Source organism: Phoca vitulina, unplaced genomic scaffold (genome assembly GCF_004348235.1).
Source record: "Phoca vitulina isolate PV1807 unplaced genomic scaffold, GSC_HSeal_1.0 scaffold27, whole genome shotgun sequence".
NCBI classification, from domain to species: Eukaryota; Metazoa; Chordata; class Mammalia; order Carnivora; family Phocidae; genus Phoca; species Phoca vitulina.
In genome coordinates, this window is record NW_022589730.1 from 14541526 (window position 1) to 14559469 (window position 17944).

General features: G+C 42.7%; 1 protein-coding gene across 2 annotated transcripts in view; it reads right to left on the reverse strand.

Annotated features, from left to right (window-relative positions):
- CDH20 (cadherin 20) overlaps positions 1-17944 on the reverse strand; it is a 204025-nt gene that overhangs the window by 1646 nt on the left and 184435 nt on the right. For both annotated transcript variants that reach the window (XM_032422751.1, XM_032422752.1), the window contains 2 exons: positions 8750-8867; positions 4168-4419 (listed from right to left, as the gene is read on the reverse strand). In XM_032422751.1, coding sequence (XP_032278642.1) covers positions 4168-4419; positions 8750-8867 — 370 coding nt within the window. The remainder of the gene's footprint in view (positions 1-4167; positions 4420-8749; positions 8868-17944) is intronic.

The window sequence follows — 17944 nt, forward strand, 5'->3', positions numbered from 1 at the left end:
AGCGATGACTAACCACAGGTATGGGAAGAGGTCTCTGAGTGCTGAGCTCAGAGACAGCATTTGGGTATATATATATATATATTTTTTAGATCTTATTTATTTGACAGAGAGAGACACAGCGAGAGAGGGAACACAAGCAGGAGAATGGGAGAGGGAGAAGCAGGCTTCCCGCCCAGCAGGGAGCCCGATGTGGGGCTTGATTCCAGGACCCTGGGACCATGACCTGAGCTGAAGGCAGATGCTTAACAACTGAGCCACCCAGGCGCCCCAGCATTTGGATATTTTAAACCACAGGGCCCACCTCGTTCTTACTCATTCTGCGCGGTCAGATTGAGAGTTTGTAGGCAAATGAAGCCCTGTATTTTTTCCAGGTGGTTCAGTTAGAAGAAGCTGCATATAAAGTCTCTTTGCATCAGCTTGCTGCTTTAAAATTGCGTGGGTGTATGTGTACACCCACCCAGACCCCCCAAAATCAAATCCCATTTAACTAAGCACAGAGCACTGCGGCCTGCCATGGAGTCTATGCTGAGGATCAGACAATGTCTTCTGACCATATAAGGACGAGTATACATTTCTGATAATGTGGAAATCTTGTTACGTAGGTGGAATCCTACTTTTTTTACATTAGTATCTTAGTAGGATTCTACTCTGTAAATACAACCACATATTAATACATACGCATAGAGACCTATAGGCTAAGTATGAATCAGAGTTTTAGTCTTTCTATACCTCTTTCAAAAAATAAGTATAAGTGATCGCTGTTTTCCAATAAACTCCGATTCCTCAGAAAGCCTTCTGTTAGAGAGGTGGTTGTGACTCTCTGGATCCAGTGATGTTCATGGAAGGGAGGGAATGAGCAGGGACATTTTGTGTAATTCATCATGTTATCAAAGAAGCACCACACTGTTAGATGTGCCCTTGCAGGTTTGGATAAAATTTTATCCCAACAAATGTATTTTTTTCCCAAGATGTGTTCACTGGGGTTTAAAGGAGAGATAGAGATAATCCCGTTGAACCGTTTATCTCTGTGACTGAAAATGTTTTCCAGGAAGTGTGTTGAGGTTTTAGCTGTAGAACTGCTCTTGATTTTTTTTTTCCTGATGTGCTTTGTTACACCTAGTGAACTGTAACAACTTGACAACACTACAAAATGAAACTGCAGTTTACCAAAGGGAGAAAAATGGAGTTCAGTCTTACGCCTAGTAAAATTATGAACTGACTTAAAAAATTCACAGTAATGATTTAAAAAATTTGAATGTAGAATGTGCTTTTTGTAAATTGCAGTTAATGATGTTAATACCTAGTATTTTCCCAAATAGCTTGGGTGACAAAAGGCACACACAGGAAGCAGTTATATACTCTCGTATATTTTCTCTGTGTGCCAAAATACGACCCATGAACTGCCTGATTGTGGGATTTCAGAGAAGTGGACTAATAGGGCTCTAAGGAAGTGGGGGCTTAAACTGGGTGTGGGAGGCTGGGGTGTGATCTGGATGGATGCAGGCTGGACAAATGGGATTTTAAGTGAACATGCTGTGTTTGTGGGGTTCAATAAACAGTTACTAAACTCAAATATTTTTAGGCACTATGCAAAACAAGAGAGAAACAATATTGAATATGACATGATTTTTGGTCTTATAAACTTGTAATCTAAGGAGATTATAGACACTGATGATTAATACAAGTCAGGCAGTGATAAGGGCTGTCCTAGGGTTATAAGTGTTGCAAAGAGAATACAGAGGCAGGGCTGGGTAATTCTTCCTAGGGGACTGAAAAACCTTCACACAGATGATATTAGAATGGTAGGGGTGGTATTTAAGAAAATGCTATGAAGCAAAATTAGAAAAGTCTTTGGATATCTGCTGGAAAGAATTCTGATGATAGAGAATTAGGCAGTTTATAGAACTGGTCCATCTTACATTTATCTTACAAATATCTTACATATATCTTATTTTTTAGATAATCTGATTTAAATAACAAGTATTGGGTAATGCCCCGAAAATCAGATTCTGGGAAACATGGTCCTGTTCAACTGAAAGTCTTCCCTGACAGAAGAGAATCCGTTTTAGGGGTGTTTGTTCTTTAGGTATTACGGGCACAGTTCATAGGGCCTATGAGATTTTCTAGGAACTAGATATATACTAGAGACATGAAAAAAAAAAAACCCTATAAAGTCAAAATTAGTATGTTTATTTAATTGTCCAGAAAATGTAGTATTTTGTTGGCGAATCAGCTATAATTCAATCTTATGCAGTTTTATGAATTATATTTTATTTAGGATGTGCATTCTTAGAAATAAGAGAGCCTAAAACTATGAGGATTTTATATAAAGTTGCATATAAAGCTCTGCTCGGTTTAGTTCCTGAAAATTGTCTATTTATTCTGTGCAATTCAAAAGATAAGACATAATGGGTTTGGGAGGCACAATATAAATTGCCCCTTGCACACCATTTCTAGCTTGAGAGCCTCTCTGTGCCAGTCTTTTTAAATCAATCTTTCTGTAATGATGGCTTTTTTTTCTCTTTGTGGGCAAGGGTGAACTTATAATGTAGACATTTTCCAAAGATAGAAGTAGGAACAGCCAGGCTGGAAATTTCTCCAAGGAGCTGGTTTCTTTAGAGGCTGCTTGTAGTTTATCCTGTTTTGCACTCAAGGACTCCCGACGCCATCTTATGGACATTCAGGGAATTGCAGGAGGGTGTTACCTGTTAATGTAGACAGGGACCAGAAAGCTAACAATTCTCTGATCCAGGGATCTGAGGATTTAGAAAAGTTACTTATTTATATTACTTCTCTCTTCATATAGCATTGAACTAAAACAACAAAATCAAACCACATGTGGTATTTGTAAATATTTTTTGAAAGGCATATTTTACAGACCTACCTAGAAATTCAATCAAGTGCTGACATTTTACAGTTAGGACCTTTCTTTCTTTGGTCTGACTCAGTCTCCTGGTGCATAGGTAAACCTGGGATCAGGGGGTTCTGTGGATATCTGCATGTCTATTCTAATTTAAATCCCCAGGGCTGTATTCTTTTCCTTCATAGAATGCTAGGATTTCTTTCATATTGAATGATATTACTATCTAAGTCTGCTTTTTTCTAAGCAAAATATGTGTGCAATGAATGAATTCAATCAGAAGAGTTGGGATATGTGTACAGATATTTTTGGTGGTTTCCAGAGTTAGTTTAGGTGTTCCATTGTTTGTTTTTGAGTGTTGAGTTCAAAAACGATTGCTCGAATAGCCTTATGTACAAGGGAGGTGGGTGGCTGCCTTGCTGTATGATTTGAGCAGAGGACTAAAGGATCCTTTCCCTCACTAATGCTCTCCCACCAGCCTGTCAGCACATCTTTTTATGTCACCAGCAGTAGCACACCAGCCCTGTGTAGTCACTGCTCCTTGTTAGATGGCCACAGGGCCTCGGAGGGGTGCTAATGCCCCCGCATAGCTTATTCCCCCAGATAGCCACGGGGTTCACTCTGTCACTTCTTTCAGGTCTCTGCTCAAAGGTCTCCTTATCAGGGAGGCCTTCCCTGACCACCTTGTTTAAAATGGCACCTACCCTTGTCTCCTGTCCCTTCGGGATACCCTGTCCTTCTTCTCGTCTCTGTAACACCTACCACCTCCAGAATTTGGGGGATGAACATTTAGGAGAAGAGCCTTACCACTCAGATATAGGGATGCACAGTGTAGGGTCTGCCTGCATTTCACTTCTGGCTCTGCCTCTGACACTTGGCTTTGGGCCTGTCACTCTCTCTTTGTGATTTAGCTACTACTTATCTGAAATGAAGGGGTTAGAAGAGGTGTTTATCATATCCTGCCCCAAATTGTCATGTTGATTCTGTGGTGTCAAAATGAACTTGCTTTGCTTGAAGTAAGCTTCGTGAAGGCTGGGATGTGTCTGTCTTATTAATCCCAGCACCTCGAATGGTACCCCGGCCCATAATAGATGCTTGATAAATATATTTGCTTTGGTCTGGCCAAAGAGGCCATGAGTTCCTTGAAGGAAGGGACTATCTTCAGTTTCTTTATTCTTTCCCCACCTTACTCTGCCACCTTTTCAATAAGCATGGTGTAGAAAACCGGTTCTGGGCAGCCGTGTTAGAACGGTAGCTAAATAAGCACTTGTGGGACCCCACAGAAGAGAACGGAGGCACCTGCTCACCTAAGAGGACAAAGATGCAGGCCAGGATGGCGATGAGAGCGCCCCGGCTCAAACTGACGGGGAGCATGTAGGCCTCGGGGCTGCAGGACAGGACGTGGCCGAAGTCGTCACAGCTGCACACCTGGATGGTCAGCGTGCCCGTGCTGCTCAGCACCGGCTGCCCGCTGTCTGCTATCAGGATGGGCAGGAAAAAGACACTCTGCTCCTGCTGCCGGAAGCCAGACCTCCTGGTGAGAATCCGGGCAGTGTTATCTGAAGAAGACAGGGATTCCAGGGTTGAAAAAAGGGAGAGGAAAAGTGGGAGGGAAGAAGAAGATGGAAGAACCCACAAGTGAATTAATTTCTTGGACTGAGGAGAGCGAGAGGGCAGGGATGGGAGGTGGGAAGGACGGAGAGGGAGCGTCAAACGTTCCCTGGAGGCGGTCAGCTACAGCCGCCTCCGCTTTGTCTGGATCAGCATTTGAATTCAGAAACCATGGATTTTTGATTTTTGCTCGCTTCTAGGCAAAACCCTGAGGCCTAGGAGAGAAACCCTTTTTGAGAGTCTGTTTTACCCTTTGTGACATAAAGTGCCCAGGGCGAACTGTTAGACTTCAGATCTAACTGAAATGTTCCTGTGAAAGCTTGATAGGAATGAGCAATCACTGGCCACTTGTGGTCCCTGTTTGTTCCCCGCTCCTCAGCTTTCCAAGGCCCTGGGGCTGCTTTGTGCCTCCAGGAAAAGAATGCTGAGGAGCCCACTTGGCTGTGGCAGATTGCTTATTTTTGCCACTTTGGCTGGAATTCACGGCTTTTGCTGTTTTCTTTTATTCCTCTCAAACGCAGTTACCAACTCCTGTGCTTTCTGAAGGACCTGCTCATTTAGCAGAAGCTTATTTGAAATCCCCTAATCATGTGATACACCCTGTTATTTCCCCCTACTTGTGGTCTGAGGTGACACAGTAAGAACTTGGAGAAATTCATTCCTGATCAGCAATACTAGTTTTTTTTTTCTTTTCCCTCCAGCTTTAAAGGGAGTAGCAAAATTATTTGATGTGTTTCCACAAAGGTGGTGTGTGTGTGTGTGTGTGTGTGTGTGTGTATTTATATTTATATTTGCCTAACGTAATGTTCTGGGATCTTTTATTTTTTTAATTTGTGTTTTCAGGTTTCTTCCAGTGGGTTTGAATTATAAGTCATATTTTTTGCAAAGTTCAGATCATTTTCAGTAGAGGAAAAGGTTGAGAGATGTGATAGGACATGCAAGCAGTGACTCTCAGAGCTAACATCAACATGGAAGTTCCTCTGGATGTGGTTTACATTTCACAAGGAAGAGTCTAGAACTTCACAAAAACTTCTGAGAGCCTAACCAAAGTAAACATTATTAATTATCAGTATTTCTGGTTCTCCTTCCCTTCTTGGACATAATAAAGGATTATACTTTTCTACCCTCTTGAATTTTGGCGTGTCTGTATGATTTGCTTTCATAATGAAAAATGAGCAAAAGCGATTTGTGTCACTTCCAGGCAGAAGCATGTAACAGCTGGTATGTGTTTCTCTGTGTTCTCTTGCCTTGGTGTGATACTGTACAAGAACGTTTAAGATGGAGAGCCAGGCAGCCTGGGACACTGAGCTACATGGACACCAGCTGTCCTTGTTGCTCAGACCTGCGGTTGGTTTTATGTGAGCAAAGAAACTTATTTTAGTTGTGTTAAGCCACTGGAATTTTGGAGTCATTTGTCCCGCAGCATCGGCTAGCCTGTTCTGATGAATACGTTATCCCTTCATTTGCTTTTCCACTTTCTCCTTGCCCTGCCTTTTCACAATTAGCAGTGATTGTTTACTGAGTGCTTATGTGCACAGCAGCTCATTTAATTTTCACATTTGATGAGAGAGTGATAATCTGACCCTTTTACAGGGGGTAAGTTAAGCCCTAGAGAAATGATATAATTTGTTCAAAGTTACTAACTTAGTAGCAGAGCTGAGATTTGAATTCTGGTGTCTCTGACTCCCAAGTATACATTTCTTCCATTTTGCTGTGTAAACTGCTTATTTAGTGTAGTGATATTAACTCTTGAAAATTATCCAGCCAGTGGAAATCCTTTCTTGCTTTGGTACGGGCCCCTTTCTTCTTGTATTTGCTTCTCTGTGGAGGAAGATAGCAACAGGTTGCCGACCTGAGGATTATATTAATATTTCTACCTACTGTACGACCCACCTGTTTTTCCAGATTTAGTAGCTAAGTACTATTAATTCTGTTCCACAGTGTTAATTCTGTTTTTCCAGAAACCAAGTTTTTCTCAAACACAAATCTGTGTTATTTTTTATTTTTCAGTTTAATTGAGGCCAGGTTGTAAGACTTTTAGAAAGCTTGACCAGAGCTGAATTGCATAAAAGTATTACATCATGTTTTTTGATCTCAGAATTATTTAAGGTTAAAGAAAAAGAAAAAAGATCAGAGCATTGCCTTGCTGATTTCTTCTTAGAAGGGTTCTGGCCACTTGCAGAGTAGCCACTTGCAGAGTTTTTGTTGAATATGATGAGTAGGGCTTTAGTAACCCATTTGGAAACAACATTTGTTTCCAAGGTGAGACAAAACTTCTTTCTTTCTTTTTTTTTTGTGTGTGTGTGTGGCTAAAACAGGCTCCGTCTTCTAGTCCCAGCGTTAATGCTTACTCACTTTCTGATTGTGGGCCATTTGCTTTCTTTCCTTATCTATCAGGCGAGACAGTGAGAATCAGAGGGATTAGTAACTTCCTCAAAACCCTAGAGGGTTATTATAAATATCAAATAAAGCAAAGTATGGGAAAATGTGTTTGAAACTGCAAAATGCTTATATACACACAATCCTTTTAATAATGCTTCGGGGATTAAAAAAAAAAAAGTAAGAAACACTCTGCTTGAGATAGTGCCTTGTTGTGTTCATAAAAGGATATCATGTTTTGGGCATGGGAGTTGGGGTCCTGATAGTAGATCCACCAAATCAGATGTTGGTCAATTTTTTAATGAGCCTCCATAGAAAATACTCATGGGATAAATTGTCATGAGATTAAGGGTTCATTCTTCTATTGAAGATGTGCTGACTTTCGTTTTGGAAAACCTTCCCAGAAATGAGTCATTTCTTTTTATAGTATCATGTTCCAGTGGCCCATCTTTTTAAAGCATTGGCTCCATGAATTGGTGTCCAAGGTCATCTTTAATAAATTTGCAGCATTTTGCTGCATATTGTTTCTGTGTTGATTCTGACAAATATCAGAGTGAAGGAATAGAGTGACACTTGACTAAAAATTTGAAGAAACAGTATAATGTATTATCCCCCCGACCCCCCGCACCCTTGGTTTCCACTGTAAAACCAGTCCTGAGGGGGGCTGAAACCACTTTTTGTAGGAAGGATTGCCCTGTGAAGCAGATAAATGAATAGTTCAAAATTTGGCCCAATAAAAAGATCGGGTTGTTTAATTGTAGTACTTCTGTTGTTATGATTTATATTACCCTCCCTTCTAGAATTATCAGAGTGATTTTATGATAACATGTAGAAGGTTAAAGGAAAGACTTGGAGGAATGTTTTCCATTGAAAAGAAAACAGGTTTAATAGTCTCAAGGGTTAATGGCAGGATATCATGTGGGGTGAAATTAATACTTTAAGTCTCAAATAATCGATGTTTGAGACTAAGACCAGGCAGGCCTAATCATGACTTTTTGTTACCCTTTGTTTAGATTGTTACACAGTGACAATTAGTATTTTAGAATTGGAATAAGAATGAGGCTAGTAGAGCCCAGAGAAGTGATGACCTCTCTCCCCAAGGTCAGACAGCAAGTAGCAGAGGTAGCAACAGAGGGGGGTTCACTTAGCAGATTTAAATGATTTTTTTCTGATCTTTCTTTGAAAATTATTTGATGCGAGAACAGAAGTCCCTCCTTTTCCCATCTCTGCCCAGTGAAGAGTATGCTAGGTCTATACATTTCTTAGCCAATCAGAATGCTTATTGGAAAAGAGCAGTCTAGAATTCCGTTCCAGCGAAGTGGTAGTGGGGAGTGCTTTCTGGAATAGGGAACCCCACCTGGCTCTGTCTTTTTAAAATCATTCTAAAGTGATAAAGTTGTTTCAGTGCCAAAGCTACACTTTGTGATCCTGTGTTTGTCCTTTGTCATCATAGCCTTTCTCTCCCTTTTGTTCTGCTAGCTTTTCACTGTTATCCCCTTTGATGCTTGCTCAGAAATGTTCCCTCAGGTTTTTCTCTTTATCTAGTTCAATTTCTGTCATTTTTCTCAGATTCTTCCGATAGTTACAGAGCATACAGGCATGGCTGTTATCTGTGGAGTGAAGGAAGGCTTTTGCCTGTGTGCCTGGCATGCCGTCTCCCACAGAGCCAACCCCAAAACGTTTGTGAACTGATTAACTGAAAGTTTCAGAATCAGCAGAGGACATTCTTTGTCTTTGATCTGTTGAAACAAAACTTTTAAAGACATTACAAATTAGCATTAATGTCTTCACTGCTACTGCAGAGCAGGTGACCTTTGACACTGTTTGCATGGTGTAGTAACCAAAAGTATCTGCCCAAGCTATAGAAAAGCACTGGTAGTCGCCTCTCCACCTGATTACCTTGGTTGTCCCTAACGGTGAAGTTGGGGTTGTTAGCAGCGTCCGGAGCCAAGCTGTAGTAGAAGTGCTGACCACTGTGTGGGTCATCTTGGTCCACTGCACTCACTGTCTGGATCAGCTGTGGGAGTGACATGAAATCATGTGAATCGGAGTTGAAAGAAAAATCCTCAGGGCCTGGTGAGATCCTAAACCCTGAAATCCAATAATGGATTGTTTTCCCTAATGAGAAGGACATCCTGAAACTTACTGGAAAGTACCGTGCCATCACACAACTCAGGATTGAATTTTGGTCTTTATTGCTGGGCCTGAATACATTGACAGGCACATGGTGAATGTTACCTGAATACCTCAGGGGTTAAGCCATAACATAACAAATTCCCACACCAACACCAGTCATTTTTAAGCAACCTAAATAGAAGATTGGCTAAAAGAACTGTGGGATGCCACAAGGTCCTGCTTGTCTCGCACTTTTTCCTTCTCTCACCTCAGCCACTTAACCTCATCATTTGGGTTAATATTTTCAGGGTCAGTTTGCTATCTTTGAGAAGCCTCTATTTAAAAATGACCAATACCTAAAAGAGAGATAGACACATCAACATCTACTGTGTCAGGTTAATGGAACACAGATGGGAGGGGTTGGGTCACAGGCTGTTGCTTTTTGTTGCCTGGAAGGGGAGCTAGGAAAGGTGCAGAGCTCAAGACCTGTGGTGGGATATATGAAACAGACTAGAGTCAGAAGCAGAGCTTGGGGTTTAGGAAAACAAAAGAAGGGATGGCTTTCTCTTAAGCTCTTTGGCCCAAACTTTGCCTTTTCCACAGTGCTTTTCAAAGTTAAGTGTCCTGAGTCTTGATTTCAGCTCAGGTCATGATCTCAGGGTCGTGAGATAGGAGCCCCATGTCGGGCTCCATGCTGAGCATGGAGCCTGCTTAAGATTCTCTCTCTCTCTCTCTCTCCCCCTCTGCCCCACTTCTGCACGTGTGTGTGTTCTCTCTCTCTCTCTCTCTCAAAAAAAAAAAAAAAAAGCTGCTAAAGAAAGCAGTGCAAAATACACAATTTGAAAAATTAGTAGGCCAGCTGGGAGGGATATAGAAAAAGTGATGAGTGGGTGGTCACCTTCCTATGTGTTTCCTCCTCTACCAACCAATAGCACGGACACCTCCTACCCCTCTTGGGCCTGGCCCTGTAGACTTGACATTCCTGCCAGAACATCAAGGGTCAGCTGGAGGGCCTAGGTGGGCTTGCTTAGTCTTTATTGCTTCATCTGTAAATTAAGGGAGGTAATGCTACCGCTCAGTATACCCAAGGTTAAATAACAGAGAGGGAGGCTCCCAGCTAGGGGCCTTCTGGTGGACACTGTGTTGCTCAGATCCCTGTTCTGTGAAGGAAGGACTTGATGCCCCAACCTTCACTCATCTCTTTGAGTATTGCCTCATTTGCTGAGAGTTACCTACCCACATTTACCACATCCTTTCAGGGCAACCCACATCCAGTGACTGTGATGTAATTGTATAAAGGCCTGGCCATCGCATCTTAACTTGGGAAAACCCTAGTTCTAGAGCTCTCTGACATCATCCAAGGCTCGTTAGTGGGTCTGCATCATAGCTGGACTTCTCATTTTACCTAGTCCTGCGAAAGTCCTTCTCTTCTACAGGCATTGGGTCCCAAGGGCATTCCTTAATAAACATCTTATACCAGAACCTCCACCTCCGGGTGTGCCTCCTGGTGAACCCAGCTGGCAGCTGGCTTCTGTTGAATCTAAAAGCTGGGAGAATGGAGTTGCATAAAGGAGAGGGGTTGGTAGAACACTGAAGATGAACTTGTCCCACAGCCTAGCCTAGTGTTGGCACTGCTCACACATGAGGGCCACCCTACCACCCCATCCCTGCTGAGACAAGTCCTGCACTTTCCATCTTGCCCATAGTGCCACACACATAAAGACAAAACATATTTCTTTTTTTAAAAATTTTTTAAAAAGATTTTATTTATTTAACAGAGAGCCAGAGTGAGAGCATAAGCAAGGGGAGCGGCAGGCAGAGGGAGAGGGAGAAGCAGGCTCCCCACTCAGCAGGGAGCCCGATGCGGGGCTTAATCCCAGGACCCTGGGATCATGACCTGAGCCGAAGGCAGACGCTTAACTGACTGAGCCACCCAGGCGCCCTGACAAAACACATTTCTTGATGAATGTTATAAATAAGTGATTATGTATAATGAGGCAATCATAGTTGGGGAAGTCATTTCAGAATATCTGACCTGTGAAATCACATACGTATTGGTGAGATGGGGGCTTGAGGCATAGGACTGGTTGGTTACAGGACTTTTAAAGAATGAGTGAGCAAAGACACTGCCTTGCTGGGTTAGTTTCTGGGGTCTGAATTTTTTTGATGGCAAATTTGGTTGCAGCAGTTGGGAACACAATGGCCTGCTCTCCTGCCCTGCACTCTCCTGGCAGGTCAGATACCATTCTCAGTCCCACTTTCCATGCAATATTCTGCTCAGCTGGTTTCATTCTGCTTTCAGCCATCGCCAGGTATGTCATCTGATTTCTTTATGGGCCTCCTTTGTGGCTGCTTGCTAGGAGGAAAGCACATATCCCGACTTGGCAGACACAGCTGACGACAGTATCTGACACATCTAACACAAGGAGGCCTGCTGCGTTATAAACCAGACATGTCTACTGAGCTGTGTGCTTTTGAAAATCTTTAAAACATATCCCAGAGCCAAAATCAAGGGGTAGGATTTTTAGTATCTTGGGCTAAAGATGATAAATGTGACAGACTTGGGGCGCATGACCTGAACTTTAAGTCACAAATAAACTGTGCTTCAAAGGACTGCCTGATAAGCCATTAACAGGTGTATTTAGAGAGGCGCCTGGGTAGCTCAGTTGGTTAAGCATCAGACTCAATCTTGGGGTCTTGGGATCAAGCCTTGTGTTGGGCTCTGCTCTCAGTGCAGAGTCTGCGTGTCCCTTCCCCTCCCCTTCTGCTTCCTTTCCCCTGCCCCCGTCTGCTCATGTTCTGTTTCTCTCAAATGAATGAATAAAATCTAAAAAAAAAAAAAAAAAAAAAAGATGTATTTAGAAATGTAGAAATGGGAGGCGGAAAGATGGCGGAGGAGTAGGGGACCCTATTTCAACTGGTCCCCGGAATTGAGCTGGATAACTACCAGACCACTCTGAGCACCCACGAAACCAGCCTGAGATGTAAGAAGATCTGGATCTCTACAAACACAGTATCACAGGCAGTTGGTTTTGAGGTACGACGCGGAGAGCCGTGATTCCGCGGGCAGATATCGGAGGGTAAACGGCGGCGGGAGGGTGCCTGGCCGTGGGGATCCTACACCGCCGGTGAGTGACAGCCTCGCGCGCTGCGGACGGGGCACAGACTTGCAGACCAGACCGGTAGCGTCGGGAAAGGACTTTAGGGCAGCCCCTGGGGTGGAAAACCAGACCGGCGGGGTCGCGCACACGCGAACCGCAGCCCCCCTGGACAGAAACCGGAGCGACGGTCGCGCGCACGCGAACTGCAGCCTCCGAGACGGAAACCCGGTGCGCCGGGGTCCCGCCGGTGAACTGCAGTCCCCGGGGTGGAAACCCCAAGCGGCGGAGTCGCGCGCATGCGAACTGGGAGCGGCTGGCGGTTTTAGAAGCACAGAGGGCAGAGACGTGCCCCGACCTGGAGGCAGGACTGGGAGCGCTGCGGAGGGGCGCACAACCCAGGCCGCTGCAGTTTATAGCAGCACGGACAGAAGCGGAGACGGTGTGGCCTGGAGAGCTCACTGAAGAACAGACTGCGGTCTCTCCGCTCTGAGGCAGAGGGTTGGAAACGGTCTCTTCTGCTCTGACTCGCGGAAGAGGCGCGGAAAGCCGCCAGGGAAAGCCGCCAGAGAACAAAAGCCCCAAAGACTGATTCCGGCTGAGCCCATCCCCCACCACAGGGGCGCAGGGCAACTCCGCCCAAACAGGGTTGCCTGAGTAACAGCGCGGCAGGCCCCTCCTGCAGAAGACAGGCTGGGAAAACAAGAGGCCAGCAACCCTAAGGTCCCAAGAAAACAGGTGCATCTTGCTTGGGTTCTGGTCAATAATTTGGACTCTATACATTCCCTCAACCACCCATCAACAGAATGACTAGGAGGAGGAGCCCCCAAAATAGAAAAGACTCAGAGATTATGACTTATGCTACAGATTTACAAATGGATGCAGACATAACCAAGATGTCAGAGATCGAATTCAGGCTAGCAATTGTGAAGACAATGGCTAGAATGGAGAAATCAATTAATGGCAACATAGAGTCTCTAAGGGCAGAAATAAAAGGTGAATTGGCAGAACTTAAAAATGCTATCAATGAGATCCAATCCAATCTAGATAATCTAACAGCTAGGGTAACTGAGACAGAAGAGAGAATAAGCGATCTGGAAGACAGTATAATAGATAAAAAGGGAAAAGAGGAGGCCAGGGAAAAACAACTCAGAATCCATGAAAATAGAATCAGAGAAATAAGTGACACCATGAGGCGTTCCAATGTCAGAATAATTGGAATCCCGGAGGGAGTGGAGAGAGAGAGAGGGCTAGAAGATGTATTTGAGCAAATTGTAGCTGAGAACTTCCCTAATCTGGGGAATGAAACAAACATTCGAGTCCTAGAGGCAGAGAGGACCCCTCCTAAAATCAAGGAAAACAGGCCAACACCCCGGCATGTAATAGTAAAACTTGCAAATCTTAGAACCAAGGAAACCATCTTAAGGGCAGTTAGGGGGAAGAGATTCCTTACGTACAGAGGGAGGAACATCAGAATAACGTCAGACCTATCCACAGAGACCTGGCAAGCCAGAAACGCCTGGCAAGACATATTCAGGGTACTAAATGAGAAGAACATGCAGCCAAGAATACTTTATCCGGCAAGGCTTTCATTTAGAATGGATGGAGAGATGCAGAGCTTCCACGATCGGCAGAAGTTGGAAGAATATGTGACCACTAAGCCGGCCCTGCAAGAAATATTAAGGGGGGGTTCTATAAACGGAGAAAGACCCCAAGAGTGATCTACAACAGAAATTTACAGGGACAATCTATAAAAACAACGTCTTCACAGGCAACATGATGACAATTAATTCATATCTTTCAATAATCACTCTCAATGTGAATGGCCTAAATGCTCCCATAAAACAGCACAGGGTTGCAGATTGGATAAAAAGACAGGACCCATCCATATGCTGTCTACAAGAGACTCATTTTGAACCTAAAGATGCATCCAGACTGAAAGTGAAGGGGTGGAGATCCATCTTCCATGCCAGCAGACCTCAAAAGAAAGCTGGGGTAGCAATTCTTATATCAGACAAATTAGATTTTAAACTAAAGTCTGTAATAAGAGACATAGAAGGACACTATATCATTCTTAAAGGGTCTATCCAACAAGAAGATCTAACAATTGTAAATATCTATGCCCCCAACATGGGAGCAGCCATCTACATAAGCCAACTGTTAACCAAAATAAAGAGTCATATTGATAATACGTTAATTGTAGGAGACCTCAATACTCCACTCTCAGCAATGGACAGATCATCTAAGCAGAAAATCAACAAGGAAACAAGAGCTTTGAATGATACATTGGACCAGATGGACCTCATAGATATTTACAGAACATTCCACTCTAAAACAACAGAATACTCATTCTTCTCGAGCGCACATGGAACTTTCTCCAGAATAGACCATATACTGGGTCACAAATCAGGTCTCAACCGATACCAAAAGATTGAGATTATTCCCTGCATATTCTCAGACCACAGTGCTCTAAAACTGGAACTCAATCACAAGAAAAAATTTGGCAGAAATTCAGACACTTGGAAGCTAAAGACCACTCTGTTCAAGAATGTTTGGGTCAGCCAAGAAATCAAAGAAGAACTTAAACAATTGATGGAAATCAATGAGAACGAAAACACATCAGTCCAAAACCTATGGGATACTGCAAAGGCGGTCCTAAGGGGGAAATACATAGGCATCCAAGCCTCACTCAAAAAAATAGAAAAATCCTGAATTCACCAACTAACTCTACACCTTAAAGAACTAGAGAAAAAGCAACAAACGACGCCTAAGCCACGCATTAGAAGAGAAATAATTAAAATTAGAGCAGAAATCAATGAATTAGAAACCAGAAACACAGTAGATCAGACCAACGAAACTAGAAGTTGGTTCTTTGAAAGAATTAATAAGATTGGTAAACCACTGGCCAGACTTATCCAAAAGAGAGAGAGGACCCAAATTAATAAAATTATGAATGAAAGAGGAGAGATCACGACTAACACCAAGGAAATAGAAACAGTTATTAGAAATTATTATCAACAACTATATGCCAATAAACTGAGCAATCTGGATGAAATGGAGGCCCTCCTGGAAACCTATAAGCTGCCAAGACTGAAACAGGAAGAAATTGACAACCTGAATAGGCCAATAACCAGTAACAAGATTGAAGCAGTGATCAAAAACCTCCCAAAAAACAAGAGTCTAGGGCCTGATGGATTCCCTGGGGAATTCTACCAAACATTCAAAGAAGAAATAATACCTATTCTCCTGAAGCTGTTTCAAAAAATAGAAACAGAAGGAAAACTTCCAAACTCATTCTATGAGGCCAGCATTACCTTAATCCCCAAACCAGGCAAAGACCCCATCAAAAAGGAGAATTTCAGACCGATATCCCTGACGAATATGGATTCCAAAATCCTCAACAAAATCCTAGCTAATAGGATCCAACAATACATTAAAAGGATCATCCACCATGACCAAGTGGGATTTATCCCCGGGATGCAAGCGTGGTTCAACATTCACAAATCAATCAATGTGATAGAACACATTAATAAGAGGAGGGAGAAGAACCATATGGTCCTCTCAATTGATGCAAAAAAAGCATTTGACAAAATACAACATCCTTTCCTGATTAAAACTCTCCAGAGTATAGGGATAGAGGGAACATTCCTCAAGCTCATAAAATCCATCTATGAAAAACCCACAGCGAATATCATCCTCAATGGGGAAGAGCTGAGAGCCTTTCCCTTAAGATCAGGAACACGTCAAGGGTGCCCACTCTCACCACTGTTGTTCAACATAGTACTAGAAGTCCTAGCAACAGCAATCAGACAACAAAAAGAAATAAAAGGTATTCAAATTGGCAAAGAAGAAGTCAAACTCTCTCTTTTCGCAGACGACATGATACTTTATGTGGAAAACCCAAAAGACTCCACCCCCAAATTACTAGAACTCATCCAGCAATTCAGTAATGTGGCAGGATACAAAATCAATGCACAGAAATCAGTTGTTTTCTTATACACTAACAACGCAACTGTAGAAAGAGAAATTAGAGAAAACGATTCCATTTACAATAGCACCAAAAACCATAAGATACCTCGGAATAAACCTAACCAAAGAGGTAAAGGATCTATACTCTAGGAACTACAAAACACTCATGAAAGAAATTGAAGAAGACACAAAAAGATGGAAAAATATTCCATGCTCATGGATCGGAAGAATAAACATTGTTAAAATGACTATGCTACCCAGAGCAATCTGTACCTTCAATGCCATCCTGATCAAAATTCCAATGACATTTTTCAAAGTGCTGGAACAAACAATCCTAAAATTTGTATGGAATCAGAAAAGACCCCGAATCGCCAAGGAGATGTTGAAAAAGAAAAACAAAGCTGGGGGCATCACGTTGCCCGATTTCAAGCTATATTACAAATCAGTGATCACCAAGACAGCATGGTACTGGCACAAAAACAGACATACAGACCAATGGAACAGAATAGAGAACCCAGATATGGACCCTCAACTCTATGGTCAAATAATCTTTGACAAAGCAGGAAAAAACATGCAATGGCAAAAAGACAGTCTCTTCAATAAATGGTGCTGGGAAAATTGGACAGCCACATGCAGAAGAATGAAACTCGACCATTCTCTAACACCACTCACAAAGATAAACTCAAAGTGGATGAAAGACCTCAATATGAGACAGGAATCCATCAAAATCCTAGAGGAGAACATAGGCAGTAACCTCTTTGACATCAGCCACAGCAACTTCTTTCAAGATACATCTCCAAAAGCTAGTGAAACAAAAGCAAAAATGAACTTTTGGGACTTCATCAAGATAAAAATCTTCTGCACAGCAAAGGAAACAGTCAACAAAACAAAGAGGCAACCCACAGAATGGGAGAAGATATTTGCAAATGACACTACAGATAAAGGGCTGGTATCCAAAATCTATAAAGAACTTCTCAAACTCAACACCCAAAAAACAAATAATCAAGTCAAAAAGTGGGCAGAAGAGATGAACAGACACTTCTCTGAAGAAGACATACAAATGGCTAACAGACACATGAAAAAATGTTCATCATCATTAGCCATCAGGGAAATCCAAATCAAAACCACACTGAGATACCACCTTACACCAGTTAGAATGGCCAAAATGGACAGGGAAAGAAACAACAAATGTTGGAGAGGTTGTGGAGAAAGGAGAACCCTCTTACACTGTTGGTGGGAATGCAAGTTGGTACAGCCACTTTGGAAAACAGTGTGGAGGTTCCTCAAAAATTTAAAAATAGAGCTACCCTATGACCCAGCAATTGCACTACTGGGTATTTACCCCAAAGACACAGATGTAGTGAAAAGAAGGGCCATATGCACCCCAATGTTCATAGCAGCGATGTCTGCAATAGCCAAACTGTGGAAAGAGCCGAGATGCCTTTCAACAGATGAATGGATAAAGAAGATGTGGTCCATATATACAATGGAATATTACTCAGCCATCAGAAAAGATGAATACCCAACTTTTACATCAGCATGGATGGGACTGGAGGAGATTATGCTAAGCGAAATAAGTCAAGCAGAGAAAGTCAATTATCATATGGTTTCACTTATTTGTGGAACATAAGGAATAACATGGAGGACATTAGGAGAAGGAAGGGAAAAATGGGGGGTGGGAATTGGAGGGAGAGATGAACCATGAGAGACTATGGACCTGAGAAACAAACAGGGTTCTAGAGGGGAGGGGGGAGGGGGGATTGGTTAGCCCGTTGATGGGTATTAAGGAGGGCACGTACTGCATGGAGCACTGGGTGTTACACGAAAACAATGGATCGTGGATCACTACATCAAAAACTAATGATGTATTGTATGGTGACTAACATAATAAAGTTAAAAACGAAAAAAAAAA